The sequence below is a fragment of the Mytilus trossulus genome, chromosome 7, assembly GCF_036588685.1.
Source record: "Mytilus trossulus isolate FHL-02 chromosome 7, PNRI_Mtr1.1.1.hap1, whole genome shotgun sequence".
Lineage (NCBI taxonomy): Eukaryota > Metazoa > Mollusca > Bivalvia > Mytilida > Mytilidae > Mytilus > Mytilus trossulus.
This window is the reverse complement of record NC_086379.1, coordinates 42,653,886-42,673,158: the sequence shown is the minus strand read 5'-3', so window position 1 is coordinate 42,673,158 and position 19,273 is coordinate 42,653,886. Positions and strand designations below refer to the sequence as shown.

The following is a 19,273-nucleotide window of genomic DNA, read 5'->3' as shown; positions in this document are numbered from 1 at the left end:
AATCACAAGCTCAATGATCACATGGTAGTGATTACAATTATAAACTGGCTAATTCAATCTTGGCATTGCACAAGGTCGTGTTTTTTTCTGACTTTTTATGACGTCTTTAAGGGGGCTCGCGGGTCTAAATCATTTTTTTTTATTTAATATAAGATTTCGCTATATTTGTCTATAAATTAACTTTATCTTATACCTAATAGAAAAATGAAATAAAAAAATGGGGTCACCGTTCATTCACGCTCACAATCTGCCTTCGAAAAAAGCATACATTTTTGCTAATGTCCTTTTTTTCTGTTGAACTAATAGGAGAAAAAGCGGTAATATAGAAATTAAAAAAGAACTAAATTACAGAAATGGCTAAACTTTTACAATTATTTAGTTTATGTACAGCTTTTTCGAAAATAACAATAAAAAATATAGGTCACCGATGAGTTAAAAAAGTTATTTAAATTTTAATGCCAAAAAATGGCATTTTTGCACCAAAGGGAGATAATTTGGAGCTTTTTCAATAATATCTACATTTTAAAAATCACCTGGGGCCAACATGTTTTGATTTTTTGGAATAATTTATGTACCATATGGTAAAGTAACAACTTCTTAAGGTAATTAATAAAATTTGTAATGAAAAATAAACGTTTGATTTTTTTCTGAAAATTTTATACCCGCGAGCCTCCTTAAACTAAATCCATTTGATGTTCGATTTGAACTGATAGATAATTTAGTCTGAGAATAAAATACATGATTTTTTTATTAGGAAATATTGTTATTGGCTATAAACTAGCTGTTTGTAAGTGTGTGAACTCTCAAGTCTGTTATTATTGTCTTTTTGTTGTTGGGATATACAAGTACCCGGCCTTCCACTCTGTGTTCTTAAATTTGTGGTTTGCTGTGCCCGACAAAACTCATAAAAATTGGTTTACCACGAATTAAAATGAATCCACAGTATTTGTATTTATCCAAGAGTTGAGTCTTTTTCAAACTATTTTTTTTGTTGTTCTTTCTTCTGTTGTACTGTTACACCACTGTCCCAGGTAAGGGTAGACCTGGGATCCCTCTAACATGTTTAACTCCACCACAGAGGAGACCTGGGATCCCTCTAACATGTTTAACCCTGCAACATTCTTTATGTATGTGCCTGTCCCAAGTCAGGAGCCTATTATTCAGTGGTTATCATGTTTATGTGTCACATATTTATTTTTCGTTTATTTTTTGTATATAAATTAGACTGTTAGTTTTCTCATTTGAAACTGTTTTAAACTGTCATTTCAGGGACTTTAAGCTGACTATGTGGTATGGGCTTTGCTCATTATTGAAGGCTGTACGGTGTCCTATAGTTGTTAATTTCTGATACAGATACCTGTATGCAGATTTTTCTAAAATTGCAATAATTAATCTTGTATCTTTTTTAGCTAGTTTTTTGTTACAAGTACTTCAAATTTGTTGAACATACATTCAATAAAACTATTTTATTTTTCATTTAAGTTTAATAACAACAACAAACACACAGCACTATAAAACAAAATATGTTCTATTTTCTATGAAAATGAAATTTACGATAAAATGAGATTGCTAAAATACAGAAAAAAATTCACATCTAAAATAAAATTATTCTTAATTTACTATTTGTCAAGAAGAATGATATTTTCTTAACAAGTAACAAACTTGGTCATAAACTAAAAAGTTCACACCGGCTGCTAACCCCCCTTTGATTAGCCCTGGTGAAAGTCCTTTATAAAGACCTCTGACATTGCCCTCTTCTTTCATTATTGTGATCATGCAGTCCCACAGTCCATTATAATGTCTTACGGCACCAAAACCTTTCCGGGCTTTCTCAAAACCCTGTATTTCTAGTCTCTTTTTAATGACGTCCAGAGGGTATATTATTGTCTTTGCAATAGCTCCTGCACTGGATCCACATACTAGGACTTCTGTCACACCTACAAATACAACATAAATTTATTTCTCATTTACTGAAGTTAGATGGGGGCTAACTAAAATCCATAAAAGTCTTTTTAAAATAGTCACAATGTAGTTATATCATACTTTTTTCCAAATTAAAAGAAAACTACACGGTACCACTTTAAAATTTTGAGATACAATATTAGAAGATAGCTTTTATAATATACTTACAGATTAGAAAAGAAACAATGGGGATCTCGTATTATTGCTTCATTATTAAATAGATATGTTCACAACACATTTTATTGTAAAATGTTACTTTATCTGGACTTTTCCCCCTTAATTTATCTGAGTTATCTTCCTCTTATGTAGTAACTGTAGCAACATTTAAATAATGAATCAAACAAAAAAACAAAACATAATTTCATCTGATCTAAACATTAGTTGAATATACCTTGACCGAAGCAAAAAGGATGGCCCAAAATAGAGTAACATGGAAAGCGACTGTAGCAGCCCTATGTTCCACAAGGAGCGAAGAGGATTAGGTCAAGTAAGTCAAGTAAACATTAGTTATGTACTGAAATAAACTCTTAGAAATTCTCTATTTTTTTTATCATAGATATACTGTCTCTATATAAACAGCTTTTTCTAACAAAACATTCGATTTGCAATGCATTACTCATCATCAGAATAAAATGTGAGACAAATGAAGATATAAACATAAGAATTACTCATCCTAATGCTTATATCTTAATTCGTCAATCTTACTGTCTCCCAAAAAAAAAATAAAGACCAGTATTTACTGTTTTATAGATGAAAAAGATGCATGTGATCAGAATGTACTGTAAGCTCAGAAATTATTGCATGCATTTATTATTGCAATTTTGTTATGTTTGACTAAAATGCAATTCTTATCTTTGCAATATTGAGAAAAAATCCTGGTTAATCCATATAAAAAATCTGAAAATGCAAGTTTAAATTATTGTGATTATAACCCTGTCGTGTTTTTAGCATTTATATAAACATTGCAATAATTTCTAAATTTACAGTAATCAATCTGATATTGAAGTCTTGATTTCATAACAGCTAAAATATGGTTATTGAATGATAAATGCAACGGCTAATTATTTTTTTTTCTAAATCCATTTTCTCTACCTGCATGGGACCTCTTGTTATCTGGATTGTCAAACCATCCTCGCCACATCCTTGTAAATAGAGCAAAGAATCCAAACTGGAGGCCCATTTGTGGTCCAATTTGTGCAACAGCAGCACCAAGACCTTTGTAAAATGCAAAGAAACCCTCTTCTTTGATCATGGTTTGAATTCCTGAATACAATGAGGAATATATCTGAAAAGAAATAAAATAAAATCATACAAATCAGTGATATTGTTTGCCTTAAATTAGTGGAGAATAAAGGCTTTTTCCCCTGGAGAAAAATCCCAATTTGAAAAAAAATGGCTGAAAATTATTTCCAAAAAGATCACTTTTTTCCCAAACAGTGCAGTCTTAGTAGTATTTGTGCATAAATTCAAATGGAAAAACACTCATTTGAACATTTTTCATGCCCAAGATGCCTATATGTGCAGATTTGAGGATCTATTTATGTTTAATCACTGACTATAAGGGATCTTATTTCAAAGCAAGAGTTGACTCTTGAAAGGGAGTCGGTAAATTGAAGTTTCAGTCAAATTTGAGGTTTATTTTAAATTTCCCAATTTGATGAAAATGACGATTATTTTCCCAATAAAAAAGGGCAGAGGTAGTTTTGAAAAAAGCCAACAATATCACTGCAAATTGAAATATCATTTCTAAAATAATCAAACTATATAAAACTTCTATGTACATATAAGTATGAATAAATGTATACAACCAAGATGAAATATTGAAAATTATTTCCATACATCAAATTGCCTTTGCCAGTCTTCAAAACAAAATAAAAACAATATGAATTTTTTTCAGAAACTTTCATAAGGGGGGCTTGCTTACTGTCCTAATAGTGGGCCTGCTCAAGTCATGCTTAAGCATACTTTAACCTATAATGGTTTAATTTTTAAATTGTTATTTGGATGGAGAGTTGTCTCATTGGCACTCACACCACATCTTCCTATAAGTATATCTATTAAGTGATTTCCTATAATCAAACAATTTTTCCCATAAAAGGGACCCCCTTGGATCAGTCTATGCAAGTTCATGTGATCATCATATTTAATTATGAATAAAAAGAAATGTGGGAAAAAAGGACTTTAAAACTAGATGACTGAAACATAAAAGTACAAGCTGTTTCTTGAAGGTTTGAGGGTTTGTGCATTTATAACCTCTGAACACAATTCATATTTTTTTTTCTTTATTTAAAATAATATTTGGACAAAATAATCAAACTGTATTATAAATATGATTTGATAGAAAATATAACTGCTATTATAAAAATTATGTTTTCTTTTTCCAATTTTATTTAATTTCCCAATTTCATTTAATTTACTGAACTCTATACAAAGAGAGATAACTCAATTATATCTAATGGAATGTTTTATATGTTACAGAGGTTAATAAGACACATGGTGGTCTATCATACATCTATAGCAGTTTGTGAAATGCTAGGATACAGCTCTTACCTTATCATTCCCCTGAGCAACAAATCTAGTCCTTAATACATCCATTGGTTGTGCCACAGTAATTGCTATGCATCCTGCTAGTCCTCCACAAACTGTGTGGACTATTGGACGGTGCTTTGTAGTAAACTCATGTGGACAAAATTTCCAGGCTACTGAGGTCAGCAACTCAAATGATGCAAACTAAAATCAAACAAAATTGAAAATGGAAATTAGGAATGTGTCAATGCAGAGAAAAACTCACCCACATAGAGCATGTAGAGGCGCTCTTCAGCTGGCCCCTAAAAAAAATTAATTCCACATACTAGTATTATTGAAAACAAATATGAAATTTTGCTAGGTTATCCTTTATTTCAAATCATTGTGAAGACAGGTTGATATTTTATGATACAAATCTATTTGTCATTAAATATGTTCATACCTGAGCGAATCCATATGCAACAGATAATATCTGTGCTGGGACATGCCCCTTCCACAATGCAGTAACTCCTTCTTCTTTAATGATTGACTGGAACGCTTGTCGGATTCCCCAATACTTAGAAAATGATGTACTTGTTGGTTTACGTACAGGTTCAACTTGAAGCTAAAAAGAATAAGATACTTAAGTAAAATTATGCCTAAAGAAAGATAACTCTCTTTTAACAAGGACTTGGCTCAATAGAAAGTGTTTTCCAAAACTTACAAATATTTTGTTTATTAGACAGGTCTAACATTATATTCATATAAATGTATAAAATTGAGAATGGAAATGGGGAATGTATCAAAGAGACAACAACCTGACCATAGAAAAAACAACAGCAGAAGGGCACCAACAGGTCTTAAATGTAACAAGAAATTTCCGCACCCAGAGGCGTCCTTCAGCTGGCCCCTAAACAAATATATACTAGTTCAGTGATAATGAACGCCATACTAATTACCAAATTGTACACAAGAAACTAAAATTAAAATAATACAAGACTAACACAGACCAGAGGCTCCTGACTTGGGACAGGCGCAAAAATGTGGCGGGGTTGAACATGTTTATGAGATCTCAACCCTCTATATGATTCTTTTGTACTTGAAAAATAGTAGTACATACCAGGAATTGATTATTGCAAAAAAAATGCATTAAAATAGCATACATGATCAATGTTCAAAGTATGATATTTTTTTTTTCTCTGTTGTATGCATAGACTGAGATGAAATCATTCAACATGATACAATGATTTTAGTAACAAACAATGAAAAGTTACATTTGTATAACAGTTGTGCAAGCTACATGTATTTACAATATTCAGAGGGGAACACGATGTTTGTGTGATGTCCTTTATTCGCTTTGTAAACTGTAAACAATGTTTTTTTGCTAAATGTGGCATGGGATAATGTTAGCTAATCATAGTAATGGAATATCTATTTAGCTTTCAGTATTTTCATAGTATGATACAACATAATTAAAAGTTAAATATTCATACATGTACCTGGAATCTTATTTTGAGAACATCAAATGGTTGACAGACAACCCTGGCTACAAATCCAGAGAAAGCTCCAACAGCTGCATACTCCTGTGAAGATAGTTTATACTCTTCTGGTATGTAGCCTACCATTTAATGGAAACTTATACCTTGTGAAGATAGTTTATACTCTTCTGGTCTGTAGCCTACCATTTAATGGAAACTTATACTCCTGTGAAGATAGTTTACTCTTTTGGTCTGTAGCCTACCATTTAATGGAAACAGTTTATCAATTTGGACAGATGGTCACACAAGTAGCATCTGCAAAAATCAACATGAAACTGTGCTAACTATGCAGTGTTTTTTGGTCATTCCAAGTGTAATTTGGTCATTTGAGATACAGCAGTACACCATGATTTTGATAAATCTATGAAAACTCGCTAAACTGGCGAATCGCACAACACCAAATTGCCCAATGTTTTTGGGAAAGGATTTGTATAGGCACTGCCTTTTGTCTGATCCCTTTGTTTAAATGTACATTTGATATTTGAACAATAAAATATTTTGAATTGAATCAAACTGTGCTGAATTATTACCTACTAAATTGTCCTACTTAATGAATTAAATGAATACTTATGAAAACCTTAGAAATGCATCTTAGTTTTTTTAAATGAAAGAAAGCAGAGAAAAAGGTTTTGTTCAGGAGCCAGCTGAAGTCTGCCTCCTTGTACAGGATTTTCTTGCTGTGATGAAGACCCTTGGATGCCTACAGCTTGTTTTTTTCCTACTTGGTCAGGTTGTTGTCTCTTAGAAACATTCCCCATTTACATTCTCAATTTTAAGTATCAGCATTTCTGTGAAGTAAATCATTATTGCTAATGATAGGTGTTTAAGTTGTTTTCTGGTGAATATAATGACTGTTTGACAAGATAAGTCATGAATCAGGGGTGTTAATATAGTTTTCTTGTCAGATGTGAAAAGAGCACAATAAGCATGATACATGTAAGTCAATAATGACAAGCACTGGCATATTATACCACAAAACTAGAAGAAATGTCAGCACTAGAAACAAGAACATGGATGCACAAATATTGCATACAATTGATAAGTTTTCATAGGTGGGGCGAGTTGGTGGACCTTTACATATATATTCTTCTGGGTTTCATTCATTTTATAGGTAGGATGTATTAACACCTGAGTAAATTTAACAGGATTTTCATAAGTGAGGCAAGTTGGCTTAACCAGTTACAGTGAAGCATTTTCTTTTTATAAAAGAGGAGTGAGTTGGTAAACAAGAATGAGGTGATTTTTTTAGAAAGTGGGGCGAGTTGGTGAAAAAGTTATGGCAATTTTACTTAAGAGATGATTTGCCAGTTGTTTAAGTTGACTTGTTTCTAATTTGACTATTTAAGGACCTACAGTTAATTATTCAGGCATAGATTCAGATTTTCTTCTACATTAAGTACAATTCGTGGGGTTGTCCAATATTATTTAATTTTTGTGTATGCTATAGTTTCATTCGGTCCTACTAAAAAGCACCAGGGAAAAGAAAAGCGTCCATAGTAAAGAAAAACCGCCAAGGGAAGGAAAATAAGCAACCGGGAGGATAAAGTAATGATATCTTATAGACTTATACCAATAAATTATTCCTTAAACAAAAAAAATAATCATTAGATATACATTGTAGGAAGATGTGGTGTGAGTGACGATGAGACTCTCCATCCAAATAACAAATTTAAAAGAAAGTAAACCATTATAGGTCATTGTACGGCCTTCAACACGGAGCCTTGGCTAACACCGAACAACAAGCTATAAAGGGCCCCAAAATTACTAGTGTAAAACCATTCAAACGGGAAAAACCAACGGTCTAATCTCTATATAAAAAAAAAACAAGAAACCAGGAACATGTGTAAATTACATAAATAAACGACAACTACTGTACATTCAAATTCCTGACTTAGGACAGGTGCAAACATTGCTTGTTTTGTTTAATATAAATGGGGGTATGTACGATGCTACAATTAAAGTGTTGTTGCACTTTTACATTTTAGATTTCAAAATTGTATATAAGTAAGTAAATAAATATAAATAAATAAGAGTATATATATAGAAGAATCATATAAACGATATTGTCCTCGATCAAAACGTATAGTGTTATTTAAAATAATCAGTGCCTGAGGTCTAATATTTTCGCAACTGCATGGTAAACACTTTTTTATGTGGATGCTGATATAGATTTATTATATTTTTTTATAAAACCAAAACTGTGTTAATTGCTATGCTTATTGCTTATCAATGCTTTACTTAGTTTTAAATTTAAACCAAACTCCTGCTCTTTACCCCCTTGTTTTAACTACAGTATATGTATAGTATTGCTTCATTTGCCGATTTATTATGTGTAACTCTTTTAAATTTAAGTTGTTTTTTTACATTTTTCATTTTGGTATTGTTTTTGAAAAACATGCCTTTTGATGAGTTACATTTTATAAATCTTCCGCACATAAACTGGGATCCATTATTATCTGTCTTTCGAAATAGTTTCATATATATAATTGTCAAAATTGAATCATTCATACGTGTTTTTGTGCTTTATTGCAAATGTCTATTATCATGATAATCTGAATTTGCAAATAAAGTGTCTAAAATTCAAAAAAAACAAAACAATATGCTTACTTTTATTTCATCGACACAAAGTTGTCACATGCCAAAAAATATCTACAATGTATATATTTTCTCTGTGCGCATTTGTTTTTCCCCGGCGACTTTTCTTTCCCCCAGTTCCTTTTTTTCCCTGGGTGTCTTTTCTTTTCCGGGGGGGGGCTATCTTTTCTTCCCTGGGCGGTATTTCTTTTCTCCGGGCGATTTTTCTTCACCTGTGCGCATACACCTTATCGCTAATCCTGACTGACCCGGCCCAGAGACATGTATACTAAAGAGATTAGCGGCTTGTAAATCTCGCTGACTTCACCATGTAAACTCGTACCCAGCATCCTCTAATCATATGATAACGAGATTAGCGGTAGTCTAGGCAATCGATAATAATCACTCGGAATACCCTGTTGTTTTTCTTTGTATTAAGGACCAGGACAAAGACCACAGGCACTTGTTTCTATCCATTGGAAGAACAGGTGTCATATGGTATTTTGAACCCCCTAAAAATTGAACCCGGGGTCAAAATACCATGCGGTAAAATGACCCCGGGGTCATTATACCGCATGGTAATACCGCATGGTATTTTGACCCCGGGGTCATTTTTCACATATGGTATTTTGAACCCCCCTGCGGTATATTGAACCCCCCTGTTTTTGAGAAATAGTATTGCAGATAATCTTATTTACAATTTATTGGCTATTATTTTTTTTTAATTAGAGGTTATGAGTAGGGGGTTCAATATACCGCAGGGGGGTCAAAATACCATGGCTATATAAAATTTTGCAAAACATCTTTTCCAGTATGCTAAATACATATAAACTACTTATTGGAGTATTATAACTATGTTAAGGAGTTAGAATAGCTTGGATTTTTGAAATTCAAGGTCTATAGTAGGGGGTTCAATATACCGCAGGGGGGTCAAATTACCATGGCTAAGTAAAATTTTCAAAATATCTTTTCCAGCATGTTGAATACATACAAATTACAATTTGGAGTATCATTACTATGTTAAGGAGTTAGAATAGCTTGAATTTTTGAAATTAAAGGTCTATAGTAGGTGGTTCAATATACCGCAGGGGGGTCAAAATACCATGGAAATTTTTTTTTTTCAAAACATTTATTCCAGGATGTCAAATGCATACAAACTACTTATTGAAGTATTATTACTATGTTAAGGAGTTAGAATAGCTAGAATTTTTGAAATTAAAGGTCTATAGTAGGGGGTTCAATATACCGCAGGGGGGTCAAAATACCATGGAATTTTTTTTTTTAAAACATTTATTCCAGGATGTTAAATGCATACAAACTACTTATTGAAGTATTATTACTATGTTAAGGAGTTAGAATAGCAAGAATTTTTGAAATTTAAGGTCTATAGTAGGGGGTTCAATATACATATTTTTATAAATGTATGCTATTTTTTTCATTTACATGTTGTACTGTTAAATCAATCATCCTTAATCAGAACGATAGTTGTATGTGTGAGCGTATGCGAGTGGGAGAGAAAGGCTTTTTATTTTTACTTTGTGTGATTAAATGCTTGTTATGAGCCCTATGATTAGGAAATAAAAATATCTTTATCTTTATCTTTATCTTATCTATACAAACTACTTATTGAAGTATTATTACTATGTTAAGGAGTTAGAATAGCAAGAATTTTTGAAATTAAAGGTCTATAGTAGGGGGTTCAATATACCGCAGGGGGGTCAATATACCATGGAAATTATTTTTTTTCAAAGCATTTTTTCCAGGATGTTAAATGCATACAAACTACTTATTGAAGAATTATTACTAAGTTAAGGAGTTAGAATAGCTAGAACTTTTGAATATTAAGGTCTATGGTAGGGGGTTCAATATACCGCAGGGGGGTCAAAATACCATGGCAAAGTAAAATTTTCAAAATATCTTTTCCAGTATGTTAAATAAATACAAACTACTTGTAGGAGTATTATAACTATGTAAAGGAGTTTGAATAGCTAGAATTTTTTTTTAATTCAAGGTCTATAGTAGGGGGTTCAATATACCGCAGGGGGGTCAAAATACCGTGGAAATTATTTTTTTTCAAAACATTTATTCCAGGATGTTAAATGCATACAAACTACTTATTGAAGTATTATTACTATGTTAAGGAGTTAGAATAGCTAGAATTTGTGAAATTTAAGGTCTATAGTAGGGGGTTCATTATACCGCAGAGGGGTCAAAATACCATGGAAATTATTTTTTTTCAAAACATTTATTCAAGGATGTTAAATGCATACAAACTACTTATTGAAGAATTATTACTAAGTTAAGGAGTTAGAATAGCTAGAACTTTTGAATATTAAGGTCTATGGTAGGGGGTTCAATATACCACAGGGGGGTCAAAATACCATGGCTAAGTAAAATTTTCAAAATATATTTTCCAGTATGTTAAATACATACAAACTACTTGTAGGAGTATTATAACTATGTTAAGGAGTTTGAATAGCTAGAATTTTTTGAAATTTACAGTCTATAGTAGGGGGTTCAATATACCTCAGGGGGGTCAATATACCATGGAAATTATTTTTTTTCAAAACATTTTTTCCAGGATGTTTAATGCATACAAACTACTTATTGAAGTATTATTACTATGTTAAGGAGTTAGAATAGCTAGAATTTTTGAATATTAAGGTCTATGGTAGGGGGTTCAATATACAGCAGGGGGGTCAAAATAACATGGAAAATAATTTTTTTTCTTACATCTTTTCCAGCATTTTAAATACATACAAACTACTTATTGGAGTATTATTACTATGTTAAGGAGTAAGAATTGCAAGAATTTTTGAAATTGAAGGTCTATATATAGAAGGGGGTTCAATATACCGAAGGGGGTTAAAATAACATGGCAAAGTAAAATTTTCAAAATATCTTTTCCAGTATGTTAAATGCATACAAACTTCTTGAAGGAGTATTATAACTATGTTAAGGAGTTTGAATAGCTAGAATTTTTGAAATTTAAGGTCTATAGTAGGGGTTCAATATACAGCAGGGTGGTCAAAATACCATGGAAATTAATTTTTTTCAAAACATTTTTTCCAGCATTTTAAATACATACAAACTACTTATTGGAGTATTATAACAATGTTAAGGAGTTAGAATTGCAAGAATTTTTGAAATTTAAGGTCTATGGTAGGGGGTTCAATATACCGCAGGGGGGTCCAAATATCATGGGTAAGTAAAATTTTCAAAATATCTTTTCCAGTATGTTAAATACATACAAACTACTTGTTGGAGTATAATAACTATGTTAAGGAGTTAGAATAGCAAGAATTTTTGAACTTTGGGGTCTATGGTAGGGAGTTCAACAACCTCAGGGGGTCAATATACCATGGAATATTTTTTTCTTTTCAAAATATCTTTTACAGTATGTTAAATACATACAAACTACTTGTTGGAATATTATAACTATGTTAAGGAGTTAGAATATTCTAACTCCTTAACATAGTAATAATACTCCAATTTGTAGTTTGTATGTATTCAACATGCTGGAAAAGATATTTTGAAAATTTTACTTAGCCATGTTATTTTGACCCCCTGCGGTATATTGAACCCCCTACTATTAGACATTGAATTTCAAAAACCCAAGCTATTCTAACTCCTTAACATAATTATAATACTTCAATAAGTAGTTTGTATGTATTTAACAAACTGGCAAAGATATTTTGAAAATTTTACGTAGCCATGGTATTTTGACCCCCTGCTGTATATTGAACCCCCTTCTATAGACCTTGATTTTCAAAAATTCAAGCTATTCTAACTTCTTAAAATAGTTATAATACTTCAATAATTTGTTTGTATGTATATAACATGCTGGAAAAGATATTTTGAAAATTTTACTTAGCCATGGTATTTTTTTACCCCCCCTGCGGTATATTGAACCCCCTACTATAGACATTCAATTTAAAAAATTCCAGCTATTCTTAATCCTTAACATAGTAATAATACTCTAATTTGTAGTTTGAATGCATTTTTAAAACATGCTTGAAAAGATATTTTGAAGAAGAAAAAAAATTCCATTGTATTTTGACCCCCTCCCCCTTCCATGGTATATTGAACCCCATCCTATAGACCTTGAATTTTAAAAATCCAAGTTTTTCTAACTCCTTAACATAGTTTTAATACTCCAATAAGTAGTTTGTTTTTATTTAACATGCTGGAAAAGATATTTTGAAAATTTTACTTAGCCATGTTATTGTACCATGGTATATTGAACCCCCTACTATACATCTAAAGACCTTTCATGTTAAAATATCTTGCTACTGTAACTCCTTAACATATTTATTATACTCCAATCAGTAGTTCGTATTTATTTTATTAGTTTGAAAAGATGTTTTGAAAATTTTACTTTTTAAAATCAAGTGAGCCATGGTAATTTGACCCCTCCCCCTTTTTAACCATGGAGAATTAAAACTTAAAAGTCTACCATTCTATATAAATATTTTAAATTTCAAAGAATTATAGTGTCCAAGCTACATGGTCTAGTTTTAATGCTTTAAGAAGTTTTTTGAATGAAATTTTGTTGGTTAAGACTTCAGAGCACTTATATTATACCAAGCAAATATTTTTCTTTTAACCAATCATTGAAAATTGACCTCCCCTTCTTGTATAAATGATTTTTAATATTTGATTAGCTTTTATATAATGTTAAATGTTTTATTAATCATCTAAAATGAAAAAAACAGGGGGGTTCAATTTACCATGGGGGTTCAATTTTCCATAGCGGTATTCTGACCCCGGGGTCATTTTACCATGGGGTTCAAAATACCATATGACACCGGCACTATCAACGTATATTTTCTTCCAATGGATAGAAACAAGTGCCTGTGTCAGACAAAGACTTTCAGAATTAAAATCTTGTATTGTAAACAAACTCGCAGGTGAATAATAATGACACTGTTTACATGTAGCATCAATTGGTCTGTTAATTAGGGGGTCCCATGATTAGGTGTGTATGTGGAAAATTATTATCTTTGCAAGAAATAACTGTGTAATGTCGAAAATATCAGCAAGCAAAATTTCCCCTTTTAAAATTAACTTTCAATCATCTCAATATTTATATCTATATTAAAATTGATGCTTGGTGGTTGTTGTGATATTCACGATGTCCAAGACAGATTTTTTATCATGGGACGACAATTTAGATTTAGATATATTGTTAGGGGAATAAACAGACACTGACCCAATTGTAGATAGTGACGACGACTTTGTTCTAGCAACAGGTGTGCAGCCCCCCCCCCCCAAAAAAAAAAGGTCAAGGACAAGGTTTAAGTGCAGATGTTACTGCTATACTTTGGTTACAAATGTCCTGACTTTGACAAGATTCTGAAATCTATCTCTGGGTTCCGTGGACACACTTCAAGACAACATGGAAAACAATTGAAATGTAATTTAGGCGAAAATGTTATTTTTTTCTTCAACCTTTTAACAAGGACGCATTTGTTAAAAAAAAAAAGATATGCAAAAGTGCATGTCCTTTAAAAGTATTTAAGGTCCTGTCCATGCATGCTATGTTAATTTTGTAATACTTCCCTAAGAAAAACTTTAAGAATCATCAATTCCGCCAAGATTGAATAATTATTTATATGAAAACAAAATGTCAAAGTGGCTTGGTACTTAATTTAAATGGCTTCGTGGTGCATATATGACTTATTAAGCATAACAACTTGACAAGATATGTCGGGCTACTTTACACTGTGATAAAAAGTTTCAAGTTTTAACACCAGGGGTTCACACTACCTTGTTTATGATGTTAATAATTAATCTAGAAAGACTTCATCAATTTGTTAAAAACAGGTGACATTTCTGCATGTCCAAGTGGATTAATTACATGAGTTACTAACTTATTAAGAGGAAGAATCATACAGCTACTGATAACCTAACATGTTTGATCTTTACTTCGTGTACCTTACAGGATGTTTACTTATTAATAGGTGTCAAATTATGAACAGTTTTATTACCATGATCAAGATTTTTAATTAGCAACATTAAAACCTGTATCAATGGAGCTTAACAACAAGAACATTAGCATGTGTTTAGTAATTTAATTATCATTGCTTTAATTTTCAAGTAAAAGAACATTATGACTCTGAAGCCATTTTGAGACCATTCAAGTAGTTTTGTTATCCAACGATCATTTTATTCAGGATTATCCTAGTCCAACTATAATAGAAGAAACCGTTTTATAAACCTTATATGTCATTGTTTAAACAAACACAACCTCGAAATATTGCTTAGTTTTATGTATTTTTGTTCCAAAAGTCGGACGCCTTATCGAGTACTGAATCTAAAATTTGGGCTTCTTGAATCGGGATATAAATTCGCCTATAATTTTATTAACTATTACTAAAGAAAGCTTAAAATTATAAATAAACTATGCCACTTCATAAATTTAAGTTATTTTTAATTGAATTGTGTTGATATAGATTGTATTTTATTATAATTTGGTTGTTTTCTGTACGTTAAAGCTGTTTGTAAATAATCAATAATGGCAGATTGTTTGGCGAATTTTCTACTCTCGAGAAATCTCGTGCACACGCGTGAAGTTGACCGCTGGTCAATAGCCTTAACGATAAGTTGCCAATCTCTGTATTTATATGTCTCTGCCCGGCCGCTTGAACTTTTGACGTATACAACAATCACTTTTCCATTGTGGCGTCAGATATTTTCTATTGTGACGTCCAAATTTTACTGGAAGCTGTGTTATTTCCAGTAATCACTAATGGCGGACAAATAGCGATAAGGTGTATTTAAGTAGGACCCGTTTCATCAGATCACGAGAACACAGTTAAGGTTCATGTGGACCCTATGGCAAAAATGGCTGTATTTTCACCTCAAAATTTACTCTGAGTACAGACAAACCTGTGCATCTGTAAAAAAATTCAGGTATAGCATGCCCTAGATAAATGAATTTTAAGTATGTTTTATGTTTTAGAAAAATAAAAACTTATCAGGATTTTGCTGTGCACTTTTTTTCATTCCTCCAGAAGGCGCCAAAATAAACTAAGTTGGGAAACAGGTTGGAGAACTTCCCCACCTGTAGGTAAAAATTAAAGTGAGCATTTCTAATTAACATGGACATTAGATGGACAATAGATACCGTACAATAATTGGTTATTTAAACTGTGTACCTGAGTGGACCATATCAAGATAAACTCAACTGTTCGTTAATTTTATCATCTTCTGCAGAGACGAAAAAAGTGTACGGCAAAATCCAGTTACGTTATGAATTTTCTAAATCATACAATGCATTTGAATTATATTTATCTAGGGCATGCTATGCCTTAAAACTTTTCCAGATGCACAGGTTTGCCTGTACTCAGAGAAAATGTTGAGGTGAAAATACGGCCATTTTAGCCATAGGGTCCACATGAACCTTAAACCAGCGAATTAAGTGTCAATAGATTGCTTAATTTATGAAATACTGTCACAAAAACCTTTTGTTTCCGATATTTTCTTATATTACCTTCTTTTAAACACTGGGATAAACAGTTCTTAGACAGAATATATCGTGTTTTCAAAGTTCAATTTTTGTCAGAGTTTGGAGTTGATCTGAAACGGGGAAAGAAACTTGTACTATGACGTTGATTTCTCGTGTAAAACTTCCCCCGGATTTGTGAGCACCTCCATATCACACCCGTACTGGATTTCCAATACAATGATATTCATTAGCAGAGACAAATGATACAAAATTGAAGTGCACAACTTTCAATATTTTCACTATTGCGAGTTCGAACATCAAAAGTGTGCACGGAGTTTGAAGTAACAAAGCTTAAATATCTGTAATTACTTTCCAATTAGTAATTACATATATTTACTAATTAATTTAGTGACTAGTTAAAGGTATATTTTCTTAATTTTAGAAGGAAACTAAATAGGAAAGTAAAAGGGAATAAATCAATGTCCTTCAGGACTGCATGCTCTGTAATCTATTATCTGTATTTCCCACTTCTGTGTATTGATGGGTACGACACAGATTGAGTCGGAGTCCTTTTTGCTATTGTGTGACGGGTTGGTCTGCGCATTCGTTACTGAGTCGCGCTTGCTGAGGAGTGCGGACTGAAACTCCTCGGTTGTAGTGACGCACACTACAGAATCCTCTAGGTCACGGGTTCCAATCTACCGCTGTGCGCACAAATATAGAGTTTTTGTACTGGTCAGTCTTACCGTGTTTGGAACTATGACCAATCATTTGTTGTTACCGTGACTTGTTGGTCTGTTATGTTCTTGGTTACAAAGTTATCGAATGTTTTTGCCTTTGGGTCTGTGGAATTTAATAAGATCGTCTGATGGAAGCGCTTGTACGCCCCCCCCCCCCCCCAACCCCCACCCCAACCCACCCCCTAAATTGTTTACAGTTTGTGTATTGAAACTGTATAAATTTGCTGATTTATAATTTTTGAAACTCTGAAAATCATTTGCCAAAAAACACTAGTATTTTTGTGGCTCTTTACAGATTGCTGTTCGGTGTGAGCTAAGGCTGTGTGGTGAAGACCGTACGTTGACCTATAATGGTTTACTTTTACACATTGCGAGTTTTCTCATTTGCACTCATACCACATCTTATATCTATAGAATAGAATAGAATAGAATATTTTTATTTACCAAATTAGGGCCCCAGGAGGGCATATCATACAGACAATATTATTATAAACAATAACATATGCAATAAACACACAATAAAAGATATGTAACCGTTGTGTTATAAAAATAATAAAATAAAATATGTACCACAGAAAATACACTGAACAAAATAGTAGCAATGTATTATTATTCAATGAATACTATGTTGAAATTGACTCAAGTGCACCCGGTAAGTGTATTTTCACTTTGAAAAGACAAACATGAGGCATAAGTATGTCAAGTGTGCGGAGAAATGTCAATATAAAAAATACAAAAAGAACCCCCCAAAAAAAACCAAAAAAAAACAAACAATTAAGCACTCCCACATTTGACTATGAGGTATTCTGCAAATAACAAATTATATTTAATAAAGGATATTTAATATGACTTATCTGCAGAAAGCACCAAGAGTCGGTGCTTAACGGGGAGTCCCTACTTGTACTTAATGCAGATGAGTCAAGCTCCTAAATTATTTAACACATATTTTAAAAAACATATTTTTAAGATTATAGATTCTGTGTCCAGCCAGCCGAAGGATCATCAAGGGACGGTGCCAAAGAATTTGAAATTCTTCTTATGATCTGTGCAGGCTTAACAGGGTAACCAAATTCATATTAAAGAGTTATAATGAATTAGTTATTGCAGATTAAGTTGTCCTTTAATTCTTAGTATCTTCTATATATTTATAAAATGCAAATAGTACATTGGGATCCTCATTATTCATTATCCAAATTAATTTGTTATGAATATTTAAATTTTGAAAGTTTGGACATGATTTTAATATATTTTCACCAATTCCTCTCTTTTTAATAAATGAGTGTCACATTTAAATAAAAAATGAACTTCATTTTCAACCTCACCTGAGGTGCACCTGAGACAAATTCGGTTTTGTCGAAGAGTACCCAGCTGGTATCTACCAGATTCAATTTGCAATTTGTGAGCAGATAGTCTTAATCTAGTAATACATTTCCTTTGCTCAAAATGTCGAATTATTGACAAATAATTTTCAAAACCGAAGTTGCACTTGAATGTAACATAAGTTCGTAGTTTACCATCTTTATGTATATCTAGCTGTTTTTCCCACAATGCAGTATAGTATCCCTTAACTACCTGACCACAGTGTAGTTTAAATGTTGAATATTTTTCAGTAATATGCTTTTCTATGCCTGACATTTTTTCCCTTAAAATATTAATTGATCCATACCAAGAGTGTTTTTTTGTTTGAAATAGCTTTTTAGAACAATTATATGCAGCTTTTATCAAAGGAAATGATGAGCCAATATTTTCTAAACGATGCAAATATCCTAAAACAAGTTTGACTATATCATAGTGAAGTGGAAAACGGCCTAATTCAGACAAAACTGCAAAGTTTGTACTATTTCTATTAACGCCTAAAATATATTTGCAGAATTTAATATGAAGTTTTTCACAAAGTATCCTTGAGTAAATTGTATCCACTGTTATGTTTTCTTTTTTAAACGTGCAGTAAAGGGATTGAAATATCCCCAAATTTCACACCCGTATAAAAGTATAGGCTTTATTGTATGGTCAAAAACATGAATTGCATTTTTAACAGTAGAATTTCGCACTAAAAAATCATTACATACATGTAGTTTGAAGTATGCTTTTAAGGCTCTTTGGTATAAATCATTCTGAGCATATGAAAAAGAACATGATGCATTTAATTGGATACCCAAATATTTATAATTAGATACACACTCCAGCTCATCTTTGTTGAAAATAATTTTTTGAGAGATATGTCTGCCTGCCTTGTTGAATAACAGCACTTTAGTTTTTTTAGTATTTATATCTAAGCACCAACCATTGCAAAAATTATGAAGTTTATTTAATTTCTCTTGTAGTCCTTCAGCTGTATATAAGTTCAACAACAATTTAAAATTGTATAAACTAAACAAAAATTTCATTTACACTCGCACTAAACAATGAACACATGAACCATAACGAAACATATACAATGAAACCTGGCTAAACCGAATCCTGCATAAACCAAACATTTTCTTAGACACCGTCATATACCAACT

At 32.0% G+C, this 19,273-nt stretch overlaps 1 protein-coding gene across 1 annotated transcript; it reads right to left on the bottom strand.

The window, feature by feature from the left end:
- Positions 1-1,447: 1,447 nt before the first annotated feature.
- On the bottom strand, positions 1,448-16,167 carry LOC134725104 (mitochondrial thiamine pyrophosphate carrier-like). Its single transcript, XM_063588652.1, has 6 exons — positions 16,075-16,167; positions 5,967-6,260; positions 4,931-5,092; positions 4,513-4,692; positions 3,055-3,247; positions 1,448-1,937 (listed from the first exon to the last, which is right to left on the bottom strand). Exons 2-6 carry the CDS (start codon positions 6,090-6,092, stop codon positions 1,627-1,629), a joined length of 972 nt encoding a protein of 323 aa, XP_063444722.1. The 5' UTR covers positions 6,093-6,260; positions 16,075-16,167; the 3' UTR covers positions 1,448-1,626.
- Positions 16,168-19,273: the final 3,106 nt, after the last annotated feature.